Genomic DNA, 22,771 nt, shown 5'->3' with positions numbered 1-22,771 from the left:
AACGGATAAACGGTGAAGTGGGATATTTGGAGATAAAAAACTCGATCAGTCGAAAAGGGTATTTAGGTCAATTTCTAAATTATGTAACACCAAAGATCGAACAATTATGAAAATTTACTTATTAATGATTTGAACTTCATTATTTACTTTGATAAATTGTTGATGGCTTGCCATAGCATATCATGATGAATGAAATACAGTTATTCGTCTTTCTTTTGACTTGAAATGTTTTGAAATTACGAGAAAATATTCTTTATTGGATAACTTTAATATTCACAAACTTCAATTTCATCGCATTTTCTTGAATAACAATTTGCTATAACATTCTTCATTTATTTATATCCGGCTTTTGAATCTACTCTCTTTTGACAATTTTGAATTTTTCATCATTTGTCTGCATAAGTGCATCATTTTATCATTTTTATCGGTTTTGAAAAGATTATCAACCAGATTTATCGTTGAATGCTTTCAAGTTCTTGTATGCAAATTTCTCCAAAACAAAACTTGAAACATATTCCATTTTTCAAATTATTGAGGCGAATTCTATGATTGTCCTCAGCTAAGCCACAAAAAACATTGACTTATACGTTATTCATTGCTAACGACTGTTCTTTGAAGTTTGGGCAGCCCATAAAATCATCCAACATACTGAAGATGCTTTTCTCTATTAAATGCACGAATGCGATTTTCAATACTAAGTATTTGTCCACTTGTTGAATGTCGTCTCAACTTTTGTTTGCAATTAATCAACTTTAAGTATTTAACGTACACATAACTTCTCAGCACAGCTAATTTCCTTGTACCTTCTTTCATGAAATGAAAATTAAAAACATATTTAGATGTGCGAAATGCTCTTTTTCAATATTTCTTACTCGCAAAATATTCCAACTAATTCTGAAAGGAATCTTTTCACATAGCAATCCTTTTGATGGCAATCGATGATTTCTGTAATCTTGTTCGTGCAAAACTTTAATAAAATAAAGCATTTTTGAATTTACAAATGTCAAAAAAACGTTATCGACTGAGCAGATATGAGTTTGTAATTAATTTTCCAATGTTGTTCAAATACAGCTGGGTAATTTCCATTTCTTTCTGTATTATCAAGTTTTCCTCTTTGCTAAACTCGATTTTCAAAAGGCAGGTTTCTCAAATTGTCTTCAATTTGGGTTGGAACTTTCCTCTCAGAGAAACATAGCACACTCAAAGATCAAATGAACTATTTTTTTTTACCCCCTTTTCTTCTTTAATTATCTTCACAGATCTTATGTTTTGCAAAGGTTTATCGAAGCATAAATGTTTATTTATTTTTTTAGACTTGCAGCAGCACAAGTGATTCAACAGCATTGCAACATCTTCAAGATGCAATTTCTTTTCTCCAATCATTTTATCCATTTAATCGCACAAACGCCCGCTAATCCAAAAGCGAATTCTTTTTTTTTCTCATCAGTACCAATTATTTATCGTTTCTTCTGCACTCTCTTTGTTTCCTCAGAAGCACATTATATCTGTTGCAAAAGCAAATCTGCAATCATTCAAAACAAATACGAGACCTTCAAAAACCATATCATTTTTTGTTTAACAAGACAACGCGCAGAGAGTTTCTTTCTCTTATGGCTGTCAATTTTATTCCTATCATTCAAAAAAACCGCCAAACAAGCGTCATAAAGGAAATAGATGTGAAATAGAAATGAATTGAAACAATGAAATGGCAATGTCAATGAATAGAAAAGTGCACCGAGATCTTTTGAGAATGTTAAGCCTAAAAAATGATGCTTTGAATAAATTATTCATCAAAGGAAAATGCATTTTCAAATTTTTAACAGAAAAACATAATTCCTTATTCAGTGATAATAAATATTTGCACTAAAACGCAAAAATACAAATGAACACAAAACATAATTAATGCATGCGTAAAAGGCTTCAAAGAAATATAACTTTGAAAATCACATACTCAAAATCTTAAACAAATATGACGAATCCAATTTTGGCTGGGAGCAGAAGACTTTAACAAACAAAAGATTACAAATGAAAAAGAAAGATAAAAAAGCTACTCGATTTCATTCAATATCTGATCTCACAAGAAGAGTTGCCAGAACAAAGTTGGCTTGCAAATATCTGTCAATGTTGAGTGAAATGCAAAGAGGTCTATTGGCCAAAGAATTCAATGGAGAAAAGAAAAAAAACGAAAAAGATGAAAAGTGAAATTATAAAATTAAATGAAAAAAGAGAAATTTATAAGAGAACGAGGAAAAAAATAAAAATGACATTGCACATACTTTCCAGGCTGACTAAAAGAAAGAGTGATTGGGCTGCCTATGCCCGACGTGAAGTGAAGTAGAGCGCGAAACTCTTTCACGCAGAAGATGAGCGAAAAGGGCTTTGAATATGAAGATGTCAAGGCGCTTGCATTCGAAGCGGAAGAAGCAGAGAAAGAGGAAATCGAAGTGAACGAAGGAAGAGCACTTCCTCCTTCAAAAGTTGTTCGCTTTGAAGGTGTTGTCATGACATCATTTTCTTCATCGCCTCTTTCCTTCATTCGATCACTTTTGCTTTCATCTGATTCCATTCTCCCTTCTTTTTCGCCCTCTTCCTCGATTCTGTCCATCGAAGGTATTTCGTACTGAGAAAAATGTGGTGGTGCTACTCTAATCGTAATTGCGGTCTTCATCCTCTTTTCGGTGCCTGTGACATTTGTTTGTTTCCGCATGTACAAGAACAGAGCAAATTGAGAAAAGAGAAGAAAATATTTAGAAACTATGTCATTCGCTCAGGAAAATATTATCTTAACCTGGCTGAGATTCAACAAAGTTGAGCATTTTTATGCTGTCCGCTCTAAATTGCAGTTCAACTTCTGTGACTTTTGCAAGCGAAGGATGATCAAATACAGCTGGACTGCACTGGATCTATTTCAACAAAATTGCTTAAATGCAAAAGAGTGATAACTGTTGAAAATTTACATACTTTTCCGGGAGTGTTCTGAGCAGTTGCTGCATGAACAGCTCTTGATGATTCAAATGTCAATGACTTCGCTCGCACAATGCCATCTTAAAAAATGCAATTGTTAAATTTTTATGCGCATGCTCTTCAATCATACCTGAACTTGTGTATTGAACGACAACTCTTGGAGGTTCAGTTGTGATGCGAAGTATGTATTTGCTTTCATTTGAAACATCAAATGGCTTAAAAACTTTAAGTGCAGATAAAAATTGCTAATTATTTTTTTAAAAAATAAATTGTGCAAATTTATTATTAAAAGCATACTCTTAGTTGAATTTTACATCTTGTAGCATTTTCATCAATAACCGTGTAATTATCAAAGAATAATGAATGAAATGCGAATGAAAAAAACACAGAACGAGTAGAATTTACAATGGAAATGTTAAGCTGAACAAATGTTTTATCCAATTAAATACTAATATATTCAAAAGAATTCCAGCAAACTCCATCTGGGCGACCTCTCAAGTAAAGTTCATCGCCAATTTTTGCGCAACAAGTAATTGCACGGAGAAATATTCGTAAATTTTGCGATGGAATCTGCGCTTCCATACAAAAAAGTGGAACTGATTTCAAAAATGTTTAATTCTGGGCAACCCTTCATAAAAATTATTCAAATTCATTTCGATGGAAGTGTGGCTCATAGCCACAATTGCAAGCACGTTTGGAAAATAATTTAAAATAATTTTTAAGATGTTTAAGTTTTTGCAATTCTAACTGTCGACTTCTGTTCTTCTGTGTATTTTTTATAGATCTTTTGTTTTTGTGTGCGTCTTAATAACAGTAATTGTATGCTGTTGCAGACGCTCGCAAAAAATTGCAATAGATCCTGAAAGATATCCTCTTTTAGCACCTCGGAAAGTTAAAGACGATTCAAAAGCAAATTTGATTCAAAGAAACAATCAGGTTTTTTATAAGAATATTTCCCAAAAAGACCCACATTACCGCATTCATGATTGAAACGTATATTTAATAGGCCGAAATTGCTGTTCAGTTGTGCTTGAGAAGTATTGATAAATGGGAGTATTCTGGTTCATTTGGATTAATAGGAACAAGGCTTGACAAACACTACTTCCAGGTGACTCATGAAAAGCAAAATCTACCTTGCATGGCCCAACTGATTGAAAAGGTTTGATTTCAAGTGTTTGTGAAAAAAATTTGAGGTTTTTTAAATGAATCAAGGGAGAAGATTGTACTTTGCTGTTAGAAGATGATGGAATTCGCAAAGCTGTGTCTACTGTTTTAACATCCATTCGAGTTTGCTTAAGTTATTTAATTTTTCAATTGAAAATTTGTTAACGGTCTCCTGGTTTTATGTGCTCATTGTTTTATTGACAACTTACAGCATCCACACATCATCCCATGTCTTCATGTGTCATTTTCTAAGTCGCGTGGAGGATCTCCATCTCTGCTTATCATCACGCCAATAGCAACAAATGGCTCTCTCCGTGACATGGGATGTTCTGTAGGCTTCAATCTTCTTTCGGAGAAAAAGCTCAAAAAAAGGCCAACAATGAGCGAGGAACTAATTAGCGAGTTTCTGTTTCAGATACTCGAAGCAGTTCTGTTTTTGAGGAAGCATCACTATCAATGCGGGCACATCACATCTAGTAACATTCTAATACAGGGAAGCGAAACAGCATTGTACGTTTTGATATTATTTTTTTTAACTTTACTTTCATTATCTATCCATTTCTTTTTCTTTTTAAACAAAATATTTTTCTATTTCAAATGAAAGTTTGACTGATTATTGGAATTCGCTGCTTGGAGTTTCTCCGCGCCCACAAATATTGCGAGATGCTATCGATCAAAGGGCAGAAGCTGGGCTCTCTTCTGAAAATGAAGAGGAAGATGCTGAAAGTGCGAAGAAAGTGAAAGACGAAGACGATTCAGACGATGAAGAGAAGACTAAAAGTTCATCATCATCAAGTGGCAGTGGAGATAACGCAGAGCAGTCATGCATGGAAAACATTCAACAGACACGAAAGTTTTTGTCTCTTTCGCAGATCAATCCTGATGTACTCTCCTTTGCTGTTGTTGCTTATGAAATGGCTTCAGTTTGATTTCTCTGATTGTTTCTAACTATTTTTTTGTGATTGTTATTATCATATTTATTCAACATTAAAATTTACAGGGATTTGAGCTTACCCATCCCATGCAGCTTCCTACTTCAATTCCAACTCATCCTCTTTTGCATTCATTTTGCACACATGTTTTCTCAACCCCTCATTTGTCTTTGATATCTCTTCTTCTCCATCCATTTTTCAAGCAGCATATTTCTGTTACGCGCAGGAAAAACGCTGCAACAACACAAGTGAGTGATTCGTTCCTGTCTGCAATGAACCAACTTCGTTTGGAATTTGCGAGAGTGAGAAATATCTCGAAGTAATGTTTTAACTTGCATTTCACACAAAGCTATTTTTCTTTTTATAATCTTGAGAGTCTATGAATCTTTCTTTTGTCTTATTTCTCATTTAGACTTATTATTATTAATTTTATTGAATGTTATGCTTTGAAATTTTCCAAAATTATTATTTGGTTTTGGCTTTGATAACTGTTAGTGCGAAATATTCGAGTAACATCCATATTTCATTTTCGTTTTCATTAAAATTAATATTTATTTTTTTTCGTTTAGCTAAGAAACTCTTCAGCAAACAAATGCACATAGTTATTCTTTGTTTAATGTTTGATGATTTTTGGAAAAAGTAATGAATTAGGGCACTTTAAACAATATTCCTTAAATATATGTTTTTTCTTTTTTCTTTTCTTTTCTTTTTTTTTTTTTTTTAACACGAAGCATTAAAAAAAGGTTAAAAATAATTATAAATTTTTTGAAAATGACAGATAATTTTTTATTTTACGAAACGGTGAAAAAATAAAAACTACAACAATGAGGAAAAAATCCAATGTATTTGGGTCATAATTCTTGTATTTAACAAATTTTCACTTTTTGTTCCAAACTTTTTCTGCAATCAAATCATAATAAACATGAGCAGAAGGAAACAATACGCCATAATCCAAATTCAGCTCATTTTTGTTTTGAATGTTTATATTTGTTGTATAATAATAATTTAGGAAACCTCTAACTCCGGGTTTTGAAAAAAAAACAAAACTGAATTTAACAAAAAAATTATTTATGCAAGGGATCAAATGATGAAAGAAAAAAATAAATTTGTCTCATTTCATTCTCTGATGCATCTGCACAATTGCCCGCTCCTAAAGAATCAGATTCTTCTTCAGTTTCTTCATCATTTTCATTTTTAAACTGGTTCTTCACTTTCATCAGATTCTTCAGTTTCATTTTTTTCAGTTTCGTCTAATTTTTTTCGAAATTGAGGGGCAATAAAACAAGTTATTTTTGTATGAAATCTTCAAAATATAGTATCTCTGATCTTTTTTGAACAAAAGCTTTTCACAGAGTCATCAATATATTTTTCTTTAGTCCCATTTCTTGGAAGTGATTAATAAAAACTTGACAATGCACTTTCAACAATATTTGAGCAAATTCAACATTCTGGATCTTCAAAACTGTCTTCGTTGAAAACAATGTGATGATCATATTTTAACAACGACAAAGAACAGAAAACTTTTTTATCATTTTGTTGAATAATTGATAATTTCATTGTATCATTTTCGACAATTAAACCAATAAATATTTTTTCTATTTTTCACACAAATATTGAAAATTTTCATTTTCTTTCCTTTTTGTTTTCGTTCTGTTACTCCCAAATAAACATATCTGGTTCTTTCCTCATTCGTATTATGAAAATTTTCTTTTTCGTCGAATTGTTTCATCAATTTCAATCATTATATTGGGACAACAAAGCTTTTCCAAAGAAGTTGAGAAGAAAATATCCATTCATGCTCTTCCAAATGAATACTATTCCACTTCAGTTTGTCAAGAAACATCAGTCAGCAAGCTGCTCTAATCAATTTCAATGATTATCCAGAAATACAAAAAAAGCTTCATCATTTTCTCAACAATCCTTCTTGATTTTTTCAATAAGTTATTCACATTCATATCAGTATTTCACTCATCAACCACACCTGTAATTTCTGAAACCATCTCGAGCTTCTACAAAGAAGTTTTTTTTGCACTTTGGGCATCTTCTGTTAACAACAAAATGTCAAAATCTCATTAGCAAATTCAATGTTGCCTCATCATCTTGGAATAATTATGTAATTTTGAAAAATATTTTGTTCGCAATCTGTTGCGTGAAACATCAATGTGATCGAAACAAACACATTCCTGGAAAGTATTTGTGTTTCTTTTATCCACGAAGGATTTTTTATCAAAAACGCAGATGTTTGAAATGATAATTCTTTCTAGAGAATGAATATAAAGAAGATATGGGTCATTGTTTATGAAATCATATCTTTTTTCGGGGTATTGATTTTTAAAACATTGTTTGTCAATAGGAAGTGTTTTTGTATTCAAATGATAAAATTATAACTACTGTTTCAAAAACAAATGTTATTTCCAAATCAAAGATAAAAATGTCTTCAATATCCCTTTTCACTTTTCAATGTTCATTGGTTAATATTCAAGTGAAATTTTTGAACAGTAATTTTTGTATGAAAAAACATACTTTCAAAAATAATCACCAATATGTCCGGATGGATAATTTAACTGGTTTGAAAGTGAATGAATTAGTTAGAAATTTATCATATCCACCTTTTTTTATCAGGACTCAATATTTCTGACTCTCCAGAGAACTTTCAGGAAAAAAAATAGAATTTCTAACATATATTATTAATAGCTATTATATAAAATATTTTTTTGAATTTTTTTCTAACAAATGTGATCTGGCCAATGTTTTTTGATAACTTTCTTTTGACAAAATTTTAAATAAAATAAATATTGCATTCTTCAATCAAATATCTGTTCTCACTCACGAAACTTCACAATAATAATAATAATAACATTGTTTTGGTTTTGTTTCCATTGTTGTGAAGTTTTATCAGTGGGAACAAAATTTTGATTAAAATTTTTAATTAATATTAAATTAGAAAAATTTTCAAAAGGAATTTTTCGAAAAAAACATGCCATCTTGTATTTTTTATTTTATTTTTTTGATCAAAGACATGCTCGTATTTCAACGAGCTTTTTGTTTTGAATGTTTTTGAGTTATATAATTGACTATAAACATAACTTAATTATGTTTTTGGTTGTTTTTTTGGTAGATGTCACCTTTAGTGGACCTGCTATTTTTTGCATATTTTTAATGATAATTAAAAAGAAGCAATTTATATGTTATTAATACTTGTTAAATGTGTGCTGAAAGTTGCTATAATCAAAAAAATAAAAATAAATTTTTTTCAAAAATATATATATATATATATATATAAATTATTCCGTATATTCTAAAGCGGATGCACCATCACCAGCTCCAAATTCATCAGAACTCGAAAGAGAGTAGTTTTCAGAGTTGTTCTCAATAATGTCATCAATATCTGGCAAATTTGGTTCCTCGGTATTTTCATCATTATCATCGTCTTCATCAATTTCTTCATGTTTTTTGTAAAACAACTCAACAAATTCAGAAAAGGTCAAATTGAAGCAATTTTTGACAATGAATGAAGAAATATAGTCTTGAGTAAATGCATCTCTCATTCCAGAAACTGGTAGAAACTCTCTGAAATGATGTCACATCCCTTCAACAGTGTTAGTGCATGCTCCAGTTGCAGGATCCACATAGTGTCGATCGTGTACAACAATTTTATGAATATAGCCTTCTTTTGCTAATGTTGCATATGCTCTCCAAGAATCACTCATTACAGTCGTTCCAGGCAATATATGTTGTTTAATATTTGGTAACAAAGAGTTCCTTAAACAATCTTTGACGATCCATAACATTTTTTATCCAACTTGTAGACCCTCTCTTCTTTCGATTGCTCCAAAAATCCATTGTTGCCTCTTGTATCTTCCTCTTCGATATTTTCTTCGACGTAAAAAGCATTCATCTATTTCTACTGTCTTGCCTTCACCTCCAAGTTGAATGGGCTTGTTTATAAGGTTTTGTGTACAAGTATATCTGCATGCACTGTACCAAAAACCGACTGAGTGCCTGTGAATATTGAGTAGAAGACTTCCATGTTTGATGGTCATTCCAATCCAAAAAAAGAGAATAATCATCAGCACTTTTCCAATTTTGATGTGCATTTTGTGAAACTGACTTCCATGAAATAATGAACGTTTCACACTTCATTTTTGGCATCTCCAGTACTTCTTCCCTGTTTTCTTTCTGATTAAATTCATAGGAGTTCTGTGTTTCTGCATCTAGGGACTTTTCCTTTCAGTATGGTTCCAAACATCCATTGCCACGCTTTATTTTGGTTCAGAAATATCTTAAATAGCTTATGAACTTCTTTTCGATTCATTTGAAGTTTCGATCAAACAGAAGAAATAATGATCACATCCCATAAATTTAAAAATTATTCCATTATTTTTTTATTTATAAACACATTTCCGCACTTCAATTCACCTTAAACATAACATATTAACACTTTTTATTTGTTAACAATGCACTTTATTCAAAAAAAATTAGGTCAACCAAAGGTGACATTTGCCATTTTTTGATATTAAACACTTCATTTTTTTAATATTTTTTAACATTTCACTAAATTTCAACAAATTGAAGAATACATTTGAATAAATAAAATTTTTCGTTAATTAAAAGGGGGAAACATAATAATTATCAACAAATAAAGATATGCAAAATGAAGAAATCTATAAATTTTTTTTGATAGAGATTAAAATTCAAGAAAATCAGTTCTTGTGTATTTTTGTATCTTTTGCTTCAAATCACATTATTTCATTTCAAAATTTAGGTGATACACGTATCAATTAGTTTTATAACTTCAGTCTGAATCGGATATAATCACATTGATTTTTGCACAACTTTTTGAGACCATATTAGATTGTGATAATATCCGATGCTGTTTTACACACACACAAAAAAATAATAATAATAATAATAATAATAAATATTAATTTTTTTTGGGGCAAATTTTTAATTTTTGAAAATTCTTCATTTAAACGCATTTTTCAATAGAAAAAACAATTTTTTGGATTTTATTATGTTATTTTGACTTATTTGAGCACATTTTTGAAAAAGTGAAATTTTTAAATTTTTGTTCAAAAAATCGATTTTTAATTGTAAAAATCACGCATAATTATAAAAAATGTGATTATATATTTTCATCTTTGTGATTATATGCGATGAAAAATGAATGAAAATTTGGACAAAAATGTTGGTGGATAAAAAAATGTGACTATAAACAAATGGGTGATTCTTTTTGAAAAGTCACAAATGTTTAATTTTCTATAAAATCTAAATTTTCATATCTTGATCAAATTTCGGTTCCCGCTCATGTAATTTTACCAAAGTTGAAGATATAATTTGACAATGCGATAAAACACATTTCTGTGAAGTTGCATGAGCGAGAACCGAAATTTGATCAAGATATGAAATTTTAGATTTTGTAGAAAATTAAACATTTGTGACTTTTCAAAAAGAATCACCCAAATGTGATTATATTCGACGTCATAATATCCGGTTTTGACTGTATTTTTCAACGAAAAAAAAGATGGTAACTCAAATTTCACTTTTGTTTCAAATGTTATCGAATTTTAGTGAAATGGAAAAAATATTAAAAAAATGAAGTGTTTAATATCAAAAAACAACCAAAAACATAATTAAGTTATGTTTATAGTCAATTATATAACTCAAAAACATTCAAAACAAAAAGCTCGTTGAAATACGAGCATGTCTTTGATCAAAAAAAAAAAACAAAAAATATCAGATTTATTTACTGAAAGTGAAAAATTAAAAAAAATTCTTTTCTGGAAAAGTAAATATAAGTTTTAAAAGGTTTTCTGTTATTAATTTAATTCTTAAAGTGCTCCTGTGAGCAAGAAAATTTGGGTACCGATAAAATTTCTGTGTTCCCATAGGGTCAACTTTTTAATGGGACTTTTTTTCTTATTGGCACTTTTTTGTTTGAAGCTACCAATCAACAAAAAGTCCCCAATGAATTTCAACACATACATCACACTTTTTAACTTGTTTCAGCAGATACTTTTGCAGTTTGTTTTTATATTTTGATTCATTACTCATTGAGAAATTTCGTTTTTTTTTTTTTTTTTTTTAAATTTGAATGGACATTTACCAGCCAACCAGGCAACGCCCATGAAATCGGGGACATGTTTTGAATAGCTTTTACTAAGATCTATCTATTTTTATATTCTTTTTTTTAAACAAACAATTTTTTCTTGATATTTTTTGCATTTCATTTTTTATACAACATGCAAGGACTAAATTATTTATTTCTTTGTAAATATGAAGAAAGATTAAAAACAAAAATATGATGAATAAATAAACATCTAATAATGATGCGTATTATAAGTCGAATATTAAAAAATTTCTAATTGTCAAGAAATCATCAAAACAACAAAAGTTTGATCAAAGATCAAAAGCAGTAGGTACCATTTGGTTGTTCAAAATAAATAGGAAAAAACAATGTTTAACATTTTTAACACATCATTAATAATGTATTTGCTTTTCACATCATATTTTTGTTTTTAATCTTTCTTCATATTTACAAAGAAATAAATAATTTAGTCCTTGCATGTTGTATAAAAAATGAAATGCAAAAATATCAAGAAAAAATTGTTTGTTTAAAAAAAGAATATAAAAATAGATAGATCTTAGTAAAAGCTATTCAAAACATGTCCCCGATTTCATGGGCGTTGCCTGGTTGGCTGGTAAATGTCCATTCAAATTTAACAAAAAAAAAAAAAAAAAAAAAAAAAAAAAAAAAAAAAAAAAAAAACGAAATTTCTCAATGAGTAATGAATCAAAATATAAAAACAAACTGCAAAAGTATCTGCTGAAACAAGTTAAAAAGTGTGATGTATGTGTTGAAATTCATTGGGGACTTTTTGTTGATTGGTAGCTTCAAACAAAAAGTGACAATAAGAAAAAAAGTCCCATTAAAAAGTTGACACTAAAATACTGACTCAATTATTTTTTTAATTATCTTTTAACTCATTGAGGAGTTTGATTTTATAGAAATATTCAACGTTTTTTTTTAAATAGTCCATCGTTCTTTAGTGTTTTCAGTGATGAAAAAAATAACTATTGCTTTTTAATACAATACACCAAAAATAATTCTAATTCGAAAAAGAATAAATCAATTTCGAATTGAAAAATTGTTTTTTGATATGTGGAATAAATAACTATATTTTTCGGTTTATGTTCTATTAATTTTTATCTCATCAGTAAACTTTGTTTATAAATATTTAAAAAATGATGCATTATCTTAAAAAATTTTCATTCATTTTGATTGTAATTCTTTTTATTTTTTGTAAATTCGAAAAGATAAAAATCATTTTCATAAGAAAATTTGATGCTTTTCTCATTATAACCAAAAAAACTCAAAATTGATTAGGGAAAAAAATTCTTGTTTTTTAATATTCAATAAATGTGATTGAAATTTCACTATTTCCATTAGGTAACTCATAAGTGTGTATTTTTTCATATTTTTATTTTCAAAGTGATGATTTTTGAAATTTTCAAAAAAATTTTAAATACAGTTTGTGCAAAAAATACCGGACAAGATCGATATCTCAATAACCGCAAGAAGAAAAATTCTGTTCATTTCCCTCAAAATACATCTCATCAATACAAACTCATGTGACATTCAAGACTTTCAAAACAGCTTCATTTGTGCTCAGAAAAAATATATATCGAAACCTCGGGGAAACTCAAAAATCTATTTCTCCTATATTTTCAAAATTATTTTTTCTGAGCACAAATGAAGCTGTTTTGAAAGTCTTGAATGTCACATGAGTTTGTATTGATGAGATGTATTTTGAGGGAAATGAACAGAATTTTTCTTCTTGCGGTTATTGAGATATCGATCTTGTCCGGTATTTTTTGCACAAACTGTAATTTATTTGTTAACAGTTGCAATTTAAAAAACAGATTTCTATAAGTTATTATATGTGATTGGTTATATAATAACTTTAAATTTTCAGGAATCCATTCTCGAGATTAATAAAAATTTTCAGTTAAAAACGACTTACGAAATTGAAATATTATTTTTCGATATTGATTTATACTTTTTCGAAATCGAATTAATAAATTACGAATTCGAATTATTTATTTTCAATTTCGAATTATTAATTCCGAAATCGAATCCTTAATTTTTTTAAAAATGAATTTTTTTTTTTCGAAAATGTATTATTTTTGGTATATATCTATAAAAAAAGAAAGACTCCGTACAAAATAATATGCTTTAGAAGAAAATAATGAAATATTTTGAATGAACTTTCTGATTATATGAACTATTCGTTCCTGTTTTAAAATAAAAAAACTGGATATTTTTTCAATGTTTCAATGAAAACAGATAATATGGGGCATAGAATATTTTAATTTTTGGCTTTTCTCCTATTTTCACACATGACGAGGCACTCTCTCCATATGGGAGCTTCAATAAACATTATTGCGTTGATATTGCTTGCTGTTAACTGTTGTAATTGCGGAGGTATTTCAGAAAGACAAAATCAACAAGAGATGAATTGGGAGATGCCAGAAAGCACGATCAGCGTTGAAGCACACAGCAACAAATATCACAATAAAAATGGCATTTATGCAGCAAAAAATGAAAATGCAGTTGACAAATGCATTTGCAGTACTCAATCAAGTCTAAATATCATCAACACCTCCTTGTGTGTGACCCATCTCAACCTCATCCCTCTCGCTGGTTGTCCACTTCTCACTGCCCAACACCACTCAGCTGCCACTATCCTCTCCTCCACTTGCTTAGTCAACCCAGCAACAAAATATCCACTTTTCATATCTGCCCATGCCTCCCTCGCCCTCACCAACTTCTCCCTCACTACCCCTCAGCCAGCCATCCTCTCCTTCCCCCTCTTCTCCATCCCAAACAATCTCCTTCCAGATTTCCACTCCCCAATCCCTGCCTCCTTCTCCATCTCTCGCTCCTCTTTCTCCTCCTTCATCTCCCTCGCCCGGCCTTTCCTTTTTTCTCCTTCTTCCCTCTCTTCCCCTTCCCCTTCTCCATCCCCTTCCCTTTCCCTTTCTCCTTCATCTTCATCATCGTCATCCTCATCTTCTTCTTTTTCTTCCTCTTCTCCTTCCTTTTCCCTTTCCCCATCGATTTCCTCTTCCCCTTCCCCTCTCCATATCCATCACCAATCCCATCCCCACCTCCAAATCCATATCAATCTCTATCTCTCAAACACCCTCTTCTCAAACATCTCCTCTCCCCAATCCCATCCATCTCTTCCATCCCTTCCCTCACACTCACTCAATTCATTCATCTCAACCACCTCAATCTCTTCTTCCTCTTCCACAAACACCAACTCCAATTTAATCCCCTCCTTCTCTCTTCACTCTTCTCTCTCCATCCACTCAACCATCTTCCTCCACACCCGCAACCCCATCGATGGTGCCATTCTCCCCAACCTCAACAGCCCATCCACTTCTCTCTCTGCCTTCAACACTTCTTTCCTCCACCAGACACGTTCTTCATCAAATGCTCCTGTGGTTCATGTTGGAACTGAAACCCAAAGAAAATCACCTGGAAGATTGACTTCGTTTGATGTGAATAACCATTGCTTTGAGTGGTGCGAATGGAATGATTCAAATAGCGGGTCAAGTCGTGGTGGAGCGCTTTATGTTTCTTGTACAAATGCTAATCTCACAATCACTTCTTGCTCATTCAACAAATGTACAACCACAGGAAGCGGAGAAGGAGGAGCATTATTTTGTAACAGTTTGTTAATAATCGACATCTCAAAAACAAATTTTACAAACTGTTCGGCTTCTTCTGGAGGAGCTTCTCAAATAACAATTCCTCAATCAAACTCTATTTGGACCTTCTCAGATTGTAGAGTGGAAAGCTGCTCAATAATAAGCACGATTGGAACTGGTTGGCATTTTGATATTGGAAATTTTCAGTCAAACTGTCAATTCCTGTTTTCGAAATGCAAGTATTTCGCAAATACAGGGGGTGATTCTACTGGCTCTTTAACATTTTATAATCCTCCAGGAAGCAAGCCAAATCAATTTTTAATCAATAATTGCCAATTTATTGATAATAAATTAACTGACTCTTTAACATATGGAGGTGCTGCCATTTATTTTATTTCAACTTATTCTTGGATGAGTGGAACAAAATTTATCACTTTTTGTTTCTTTGATGGAAATACAGCAAAAAACGGCAGGGGGAATGATGTGTTCTTCAATGGAAACAGCATCACTCAATCCCCATTCGAGAATTGCGGATCAACAACTCCATCAAAAAGAGTCTGGAACAACTACACAGCTGATAGTGATGTGTTCAATGGCTGGCTCCCCCTCATCGCTCAAAACAAAATTGTTGCAAATGGAGGATCAGATATCGATGCATGTGGCAGACCCCAACAGATCCCATGTGCTACCATCGAGTATGCACTCAACGGCTTCATTTCCCTCGTCCAAGACGCGTCCCTCACTCTCCTCACCTCAATATTTGTTCCTCTTCAAACACTCACTTTCAGAGCAGTTGACACTAAAATCACAGGAAATGGCACAGATGCCACCACCATCGCCTCCAGTGGCATTCCCCAACCACAAAACTCACATTCACAGTCATCACAGTCATCATCATCATTTTCTTCATTTTCATCAATATCAACATCTTCTTCACCAGATCCTTCTGCCTCGTCTGCCCTCTTCCAACAGACTCAGGGCTCCCTCACAGTCTCTGCCCTCGCCATCGCCCACAACTCCACAAACCCCATCACCCCCATCCTCTTCCACCTCTCCAATGACTCCCCTTCCCTCAACCTCAACACAACCACCATCACCGGAACAACCTCCAATTCAATCACCACACCCCTCTTCTTCCTCACTGCTGGCTCCCTCGCCCTCAACCACACAGCAATCACCAGTCTCCCCCTCAACAGCCAAAGCATCTTCCACCTCACCTCCCTCACAGCTCCCCTCACCCTCAACTCCTCCAACATCACCCACATCACCTCCACTGCCACTCCAGCCAGCTGTGTCCTCTCCTCTGCCACCTCCCCTGCCCTCTCCCTCTCCCTCGCCAACTGCACCATCACCAACATCGACTCAGCTCCACAAAACCAACAGACTGCCACCAATGGCGGGTGCATCTCATTCGCCTCATCTGCCTCTGCAAACTCGTTTTCAGTGAGTAAAACCACCTTCTCCACCTGCTGTGTGAGCGAGGATACAAGTTCTGGAGGAAGAGGCGGTACTCTCATGATCGAGTACAAGGATGATTCACAAGTGTCATCCACAACCTTTTCCATCACCAATATCGTGTTTTCAGCCAACAAAGCGAGTGTTGGAAGAGATGTGTATTTTGTGTGCGAATCATTTGTCGATTCTGTGAAAGAGCCCTTATTTGCCTTCATGAGAAGTATCACTCAGAAAGACAACTCGGTTGTTGGGCGCGATAGAACGCAAATGTTTAGCGATTGGGATGTGGACCTGTTTATATTTTTGGACGGATATACAGCTGATTCTGTATATGTTGATGGAGTAATTGGAGTGGAGAAGATGTATTGTGGTCTGGAAAAGGCTCCATGTTTGAATGTGAATTATGGGATGGGGCATTTGAAGAGAACGCTGAATGTTAAAAAGGAAATAATTCTTTGTGCAAATTCAACTTTAAAAGGATGTGTAGATGTGAGTAAGATGTGTATAAAGGCAAAAACTGAGACAATTGTGCAGATAGAATGCCACACAGAAGTGAGTGGAACTGAAGAAGAATGTGTTCTGAAATCTACATCGCTGACAGAAATGGAGTTTATTGGGATTGTTGTCCCATCGAGTTTTAGCAGAACAATCGCATCAGTGATTGAATCAAACACTCAAAATGGGGAGCTGTTCATGAGGAACTGTGAGATGAGTGTGGTTGTAGGAAAGGAAAACACAATTGAATTTTCTTTGATCAAATCAACAGGGAAGATAGTTGAACTGGATTCTGTCACGATTTCAGATGTGAAATCAACAGTCTCGTTATTTTCATTCTCTCTTTCATCAACAAATTTGGATGAGCAGGAATACAAAGTGAAGCTGTTGAATTGCACGTTGAAAGGATTGGAGATTGATAGCGGAGAGGCAGCTGAGGGAAAGGCAGCCGTGTTTGGAGGGAACGTGAGAGTTGGGATGGTGATGAATGGAAGTACAATTGAGGGGGCAGTATCGGAGAAGAGCAAAGAAGGAGGAGCACTGAAGATAGCGTTGAGTGAAGGAGGATATGTTGAGCTTGAAAACAGTTCATTAACTGGATGTATTTGCGAGAATATGAGTGAGGGAGGAAAAGGAGGAGGAATATATCTGGATTGCAGCTTAAATGAAGAAAGATTTCAGCTCTCATCAATTTCTTTTTCTGGATGCTCAGCAACTGTTGGGAAGAACATGTTTGTGAAGAGTGGGAATCTTGTGAATACTGTGAAGATAGAGCGTTTTGCATTTGATTGCTCAGGATACAAGGATGATGGGAATGCATTTGTTGGGGGAGATGGGATTTCTGGGGAAATGGATCTTCGAGTGTTTCTTGTTTCTTTGAAGTTGGTGGAGGTGTCTGTGTCGACAGATGGACATGACACATTGGGGTGTGGAAATGAAATATTCCCATGTCAATCGATGTGGAGTGGAATTGATCATATTGACAGAAGTGGAGCAGTTGGAGAAAGGAAAGTGAAAGTGAGGGATGAAGGGACAATTGAAGATATCTATTCATTCACAGATGCACTTGCGATTGATGGATGTGTGAATGAGGGTGATGCCATTAAACACAGGCCAATTCATTTTGAAGGGACTATCAATGGAGATTCTGCAACAACTTCATCTGTTATTTCATCAGCAGTTTCACTCAGCTTGTATTCTTTAAAGTTACAGATTCCAAGTCAATTTGCACCAAATTTGAATTCACTGATCTCATCGAGTGGAGTTCTTCAACTCGAAAACTGTTTATTTGAGATCCAATCGTCAACAGATATTGTTCAATACTCATTGATATGCACAACATCTGGAAGTTGCACATTGAAAGGATGCAGTTTTAAAGGATCTTCATTTGTCAAATCACCATTAGTGATGGCTTCTTCTGTTGTATTTGAGAGCAACAACTTTTCACACATAGTGAACACTGGAAGCGGTGAAGAAGGAGGACTTGCAAGAGTGGTTTTGAAAGAGAATGAAGAATTTATTATCAAATCAACAAATGCTTCATCTTGTTCGCTTTCATCAAGCAATGGAAAAGGAGGGTTTTTGTATTTGGATTGTCAAGAATGTTCCAGTAATAAGCCATTTCTTTTTGATGCTGGTGTAATTTTTGAGAATAATAATGCAGCCATTGGAAAGAATGCATTCATTTTGGGTAAGGATTTTAATTTAACTGTGACAAATGAATCATTCAAGTTTGATTACTCATCAATGAAAGATGATGACAATTTGTTTGTTGGAAGTGATGATTTTCATCAAGAAAAGGATTTGTTCATGTTCCTCGTTCCATACAGCTCAACTGAGATATTTATTTCATCTGAAGGATTTGATGTTGCAAGATGTGGAAGCGAGGAAGAGCCATGCAAAACGATGTGGAAAGGGATGGAAAACATGAATGATGGAGAAGGAAAGAAAACAATTCAGATTGAAGGATCGACAATTATTCGAGATTCATATGACCTGTCCAACCATCAGATCAAAAAGAGTGTAAAGATGGGAGAAGAAGATACAAAAGCAATATTGAATATTGAAAAGGCAATTGAAACTCAGCTGGAATATTTCATGGAAAATGAAATTTATCTTGAATTGACAAATATCCAACTGCAGCTGACATCTAGATTTGACAACTCAGCAGAATCAATTGTTTCAAACAAAGGAGGAGATTTGGTGATAAGTGAATGTTCGTTCCATTCAGAAGCAGGAGTGAACAATGGATTTGATTGTGTATTTGTGGATGTGATTGGAGGAAGTGTGGAAGTGAATGATTTGTTGATGGAATCATGCAATGTTGGAAACAGCATTTTTGCAATTAATGATTCTGGAATTATTTGCCATTTGGTGAATGTTCGAGCGGAATCATTGAATGAAAGTGGAGGATGTATTTTATCAATCAAGGAATCTGAACCAGGATTGAAGATAAATGAAGTGGGTGAGGAAATGAGTCTCAACATTGACAATTCATCATTTTCAGGAGTCAAGAGAAGTGACAATGGACCAAGCATTTTGGATTCAAAAAGTGAGAAAAAGATTTGTTTGGTTATCAATGAGAGCAACATCACAGAAGACAAAGCAGAATTGAGTGAAAAAGGAGGGGCGATATTTTTCACATTGGGAACTTCTGGATCAATGAAGATGGTTGACTCCAAAATCAGTCATTGTAGTTGCAGCCTTAGTTCAGGGAAAGGAGGAGGAGTGTATTTAGCAACAAAGGAAAGAGGAGAATTGAATTTCACATTTGTGGGAATGAAATTCAGTTCAAATGCAGCAAGAGTGGGAAATGACATTTTCATTGAATGCTTCAACATTACTTCTCAAATTAATGAAAGTCAATTTCAGTTTGATCTTCGAGAAGGCCGTTTCATTCGTTATAATGCAATATATGGGAGAGACATATGTGATCATCCATGCGACACAGATCTGATTGATTTTGTGACTATCTATCAGGGTGACACAATCATTGTGAGCAGTGTGAATGGATCGGATGAAAGGCAATGTGGAACCAACACTCTTCCGTGTGATTCGATTGATTATGGGCTGATGCACTTGGCATCAGATTTCATGAGTCTTATGTTCGTTGTTAAAGAGAGCGTGATTGAAGGAGAATTAGATTTGAAGGAAATGAGTTTAAGTTCGAAGAGCAGAGAGATATGTGAAGTTGAAGTGAAATCAGGAATTTCAAGAACAAGAGAGGCATTGATGATAACAAGTGGAACAGTTTCATTGTTGAGATTGAACTTTGTGTTTGATTCGAATTTCATTTCTTCACATGAATCATTGATGTCTCCAGAAGGAGGCATTCTCGAGATAATGAATTGTTCATTCGCAACAAAACAATTAAGAGGAGAAGGAAACTCAGCATTTGCAAACATTCCATTTCACATTTTAAATATGGCAAAAGGAGAATTACAACTTGATGGATGCACAATATCAAATCTCATTCTTCATAAATCAGCATTATATCTTACATCTTCTCTTCCATCAGTAATTGATTCGTTAACGATTTGCAATTCAACAATAGAAACTTCTCTGATGGATATTAATGAATGTTGGCAATTAAACATGGAAAAGTTTCATTCAGAAAATAACACAGTTGAGGGAAATGAAGAATCATTGATATCTTGCTTGTCAATGAAAAAGGCAATTCAGTTGACAAATTGCACAATCAGTGGAGTCAGTTCAAACGCCACAAAAGGAAAATTGATGAAATTGGAGGATTGTTTGGATGTGAAAATGGACAGTTGCATTTTTGATGGGAGTTCAAATGAAAGAAATGAAAAGAATTCAAATACAGAAGAAGAGATGTGCAGATGGGAAGGATCTCTTGTGGATGTTGTGAAGAGTTCAGTGATGATGAAAGTTTCAACAATTTCGAATTCAGCTGAGGGGGGAATAACAATGAGTGGAGGAAATGTGATAATTGAGAAAGGAGAGTTTATGAATAACAATCCATCAATTGAAGGATATCCATCACTGAGAAGAAACATCATTTGTTTTGATTCTGGAACATTGAATGTGATGAGTTTGAAAGGAGGAGATGGATTGAAGGATAATACATCACTTTGGATGTTGAATGAAGGGTGCAGCTTTGAAGGGATTGTTTCAGAAAGGGATTCATCGTTTTTCATTCCTGTTCTGGAGAGTGCGGAAGCAAAAGAAACCACAGATAGAATGAAGCTGATATTCAAAGGATTGCTTCTTGTTCCATGCAATCTGACCTTCTCGGTTGTGAAGAGAAAGGGAGAAGAGAAAGAGATTGAACATTATGATTTTGATTCAAATGGGTTTTTATCCGAAAGAGAAGCAGAAGGAAGTGCGGCAAAAGATCTTATCAGCAGTTGTGGAGATGAAATAGAAGTGAGTGTTTCAATTTTGTTTGGAAACTCAAATTCTCCATCATCAGCAAAATCAATAATTCTGAAAAATTCAAGTATTTCTCCACCAAAAGATGATGAAAGAATTGCTGAAGGGGGAAAAGAAGGGAAATCTTATTTGTTGTTGATTGTAATATTCATGGGAATCATATTACTAATTGTTCTGATTGTTTCCATAGTATTCATTGTTCGATGGAGAAAGCAAAAAAGGCGTACAGAAGAATTGGAAGGGATTGTGAACGATTCAGTGAGAAAGGATCCAAAGTTAATCGAGATGGTTACAATGGAGATGTCACCTGAAGAGCAGTGGAGGAGAGCGGAAAGGGAGGCGGAGAAGAAAAACGAAGAGAGGATAAAAAAGAGAGTGTATGAGAAAAGCTTGGGACATTCAGAGTCATCAGAGCATTTGCTGAGTGAGAGTGGATCAATAGAATATATTCTTGGAAGAGACTCGGACAAGGTCCCAGAATGGGTGCTGGAAAAAGTTGACGAAAAAGAAGAGGAGGAAACAAGAAAGCGAATGCCATCGCCTTCCACTTCAACAACTTCAACAACTGATTCAGATTCAACATTTGTTCGTGGGGAGGATCTGTGCCCGACCACTTCATCCATGTCCAATCTGGTGGATGCCATGGCCTGCTCCTCGCCTCATGAGAAGCTGATTGTTGATTTGAGGGATTCGCTGTTCATGTTGCTTCATGGGAGGAACGAGAAGAAGGAGATGGCAATTGGCACTCCTCAGGAAAGGGAGTTGACAGGAGCACAGATCCTGTTCTGGGTGGCGAATGGGGCACTCCACTCGCTTGAAGATGAGGAAGATGAACTTCCCTCTTTGTCGAACCTGAGTCCGCTCATTGTGCTGCTGTCAGAGCACATGGTGATCTGCATTGCCCTCCACTCCGACTGCTCCTCTTCATCTGATGATTCAGATCCATCCTCAATCTCATCAACCACGATTGTGACATCTGCAAGTGATGATGATAATGATGATGATGAAAGACATTCTCTGCCATCATCAGCGTTTGAGGATGAGGAGGAGAAGTGGAAGGAGTGCTTGAGGTGGAAGGCGCCAGAGCTGGTGATGAACAGGAAGATGGGAGCAACAGAGAAGTCGGTGGCATTCTCGATTGGGATGATGCTGTGGGAGTGTGTGACACTCGAGATCCCATTTGGAGAATACGAAGGGGAAGTGGCAGGGCAGAAGATTGCTGATGGAGAGAAGCCAGATGAGAGGGGGATTGAAGAGAGTGGATTGAGGAATGTTGTGGATGCGTGTCTGTCAGCAGAGGCATCGAAAAGACCAACGCTCACTGAAGTGAAGAAAGAGCTAGTTGGACTGTTTCCAGATAGGACATTTGTTGTGACGATGACAGATGCAATCCTGCTTAAGGAAAGCAGTGAAGAGCAGGATGAAGACAGAGAGAGCAAAGAATGTGAAAAGGAAGTGGAAAAGGAAGTGAATGAAATGAAAGACAAGTTTAGCAATGGATGAGAGCTAAAAATAAGAGGTTTATTCCAAACATGAACACGAAACGTGGAGAAAGAAAATTATTCAACATATTTGCCTCAATTTTGATCATAGCTGAAATTCACTTTGTTGGATTTTGAAATGAGTGTGAGCATAAGATGTGGGCTAAC

General features: G+C 34.1%; 5 protein-coding genes across 5 annotated transcripts; 2 read left to right on the top strand and 3 right to left on the bottom strand.

Moving 5' to 3' along the window:
- Nucleotides 1–2,057: 2,057 nt before the first annotated feature.
- On the bottom strand, nucleotides 2,058–3,546 carry MONOS_12704 (putative cell cycle checkpoint control protein RAD9A; the record flags this gene model as incomplete). Its single annotated transcript, XM_067865346.1, has 7 exons — nucleotides 2,058–2,145; nucleotides 2,277–2,682; nucleotides 2,789–2,903; nucleotides 2,962–3,044; nucleotides 3,095–3,209; nucleotides 3,262–3,384; nucleotides 3,442–3,546. The coding sequence occupies 7 exons, from the start codon at nucleotides 3,544–3,546 to the stop codon at nucleotides 2,058–2,060; spliced, it is 1,035 nt and encodes a 344-aa protein (XP_067731675.1).
- Nucleotides 3,547–3,621: 75 nt separating this feature from the next.
- On the top strand, nucleotides 3,622–5,383 carry MONOS_12705 (putative PX domain-containing protein kinase-like protein; the record flags this gene model as incomplete). The annotated part of the gene is made up of 7 exons (XM_067865347.1): nucleotides 3,622–3,656; nucleotides 3,747–3,900; nucleotides 3,971–4,123; nucleotides 4,177–4,251; nucleotides 4,340–4,638; nucleotides 4,733–5,051; nucleotides 5,129–5,383. The coding sequence occupies 7 exons, from the start codon at nucleotides 3,622–3,624 to the stop codon at nucleotides 5,381–5,383; spliced, it is 1,290 nt and encodes a 429-aa protein (XP_067731674.1).
- Nucleotides 5,384–13,906: 8,523 nt separating this feature from the next.
- On the bottom strand, nucleotides 13,907–14,344 carry MONOS_12981 (uncharacterized protein; the record flags this gene model as incomplete). The annotated part of the gene is made up of 2 exons (XM_067865649.1): nucleotides 13,907–14,201; nucleotides 14,265–14,344. The coding sequence occupies 2 exons, from the start codon at nucleotides 14,342–14,344 to the stop codon at nucleotides 13,907–13,909; spliced, it is 375 nt and encodes a 124-aa protein (XP_067731673.1).
- Nucleotides 14,345–15,751: 1,407 nt separating this feature from the next.
- MONOS_12980 (uncharacterized protein) lies at nucleotides 15,752–16,447 on the bottom strand (the record flags this gene model as incomplete). Its single annotated transcript, XM_067865648.1, has 1 exon — nucleotides 15,752–16,447. One exon carries the CDS (start codon nucleotides 16,445–16,447, stop codon nucleotides 15,752–15,754), a length of 696 nt encoding a protein of 231 aa, XP_067731672.1.
- A 27-nt stretch (nucleotides 16,448–16,474) lies between these two features.
- MONOS_12979 (uncharacterized protein) lies at nucleotides 16,475–22,625 on the top strand (the record flags this gene model as incomplete). Its single annotated transcript, XM_067865646.1, has 1 exon — nucleotides 16,475–22,625. The coding sequence occupies exon 1, from the start codon at nucleotides 16,500–16,502 to the stop codon at nucleotides 22,623–22,625; it is 6,126 nt and encodes a 2,041-aa protein (XP_067731671.1). The 5' UTR covers nucleotides 16,475–16,499.
- Between the last annotated feature and the right edge of the window lie 146 nt (nucleotides 22,626–22,771).

Source organism: Monocercomonoides exilis (assembly GCF_001643675.1).
Source record: "Monocercomonoides exilis strain PA203 chromosome Unknown scaffold11-1913109, whole genome shotgun sequence".
In the NCBI taxonomy this organism is placed as follows: domain Eukaryota; phylum Preaxostyla; order Oxymonadida; family Polymastigidae; genus Monocercomonoides; species Monocercomonoides exilis.
Note: the sequence above shows the minus strand (reverse complement) of the source record. Positions and strands in the feature narration are given on the sequence as shown.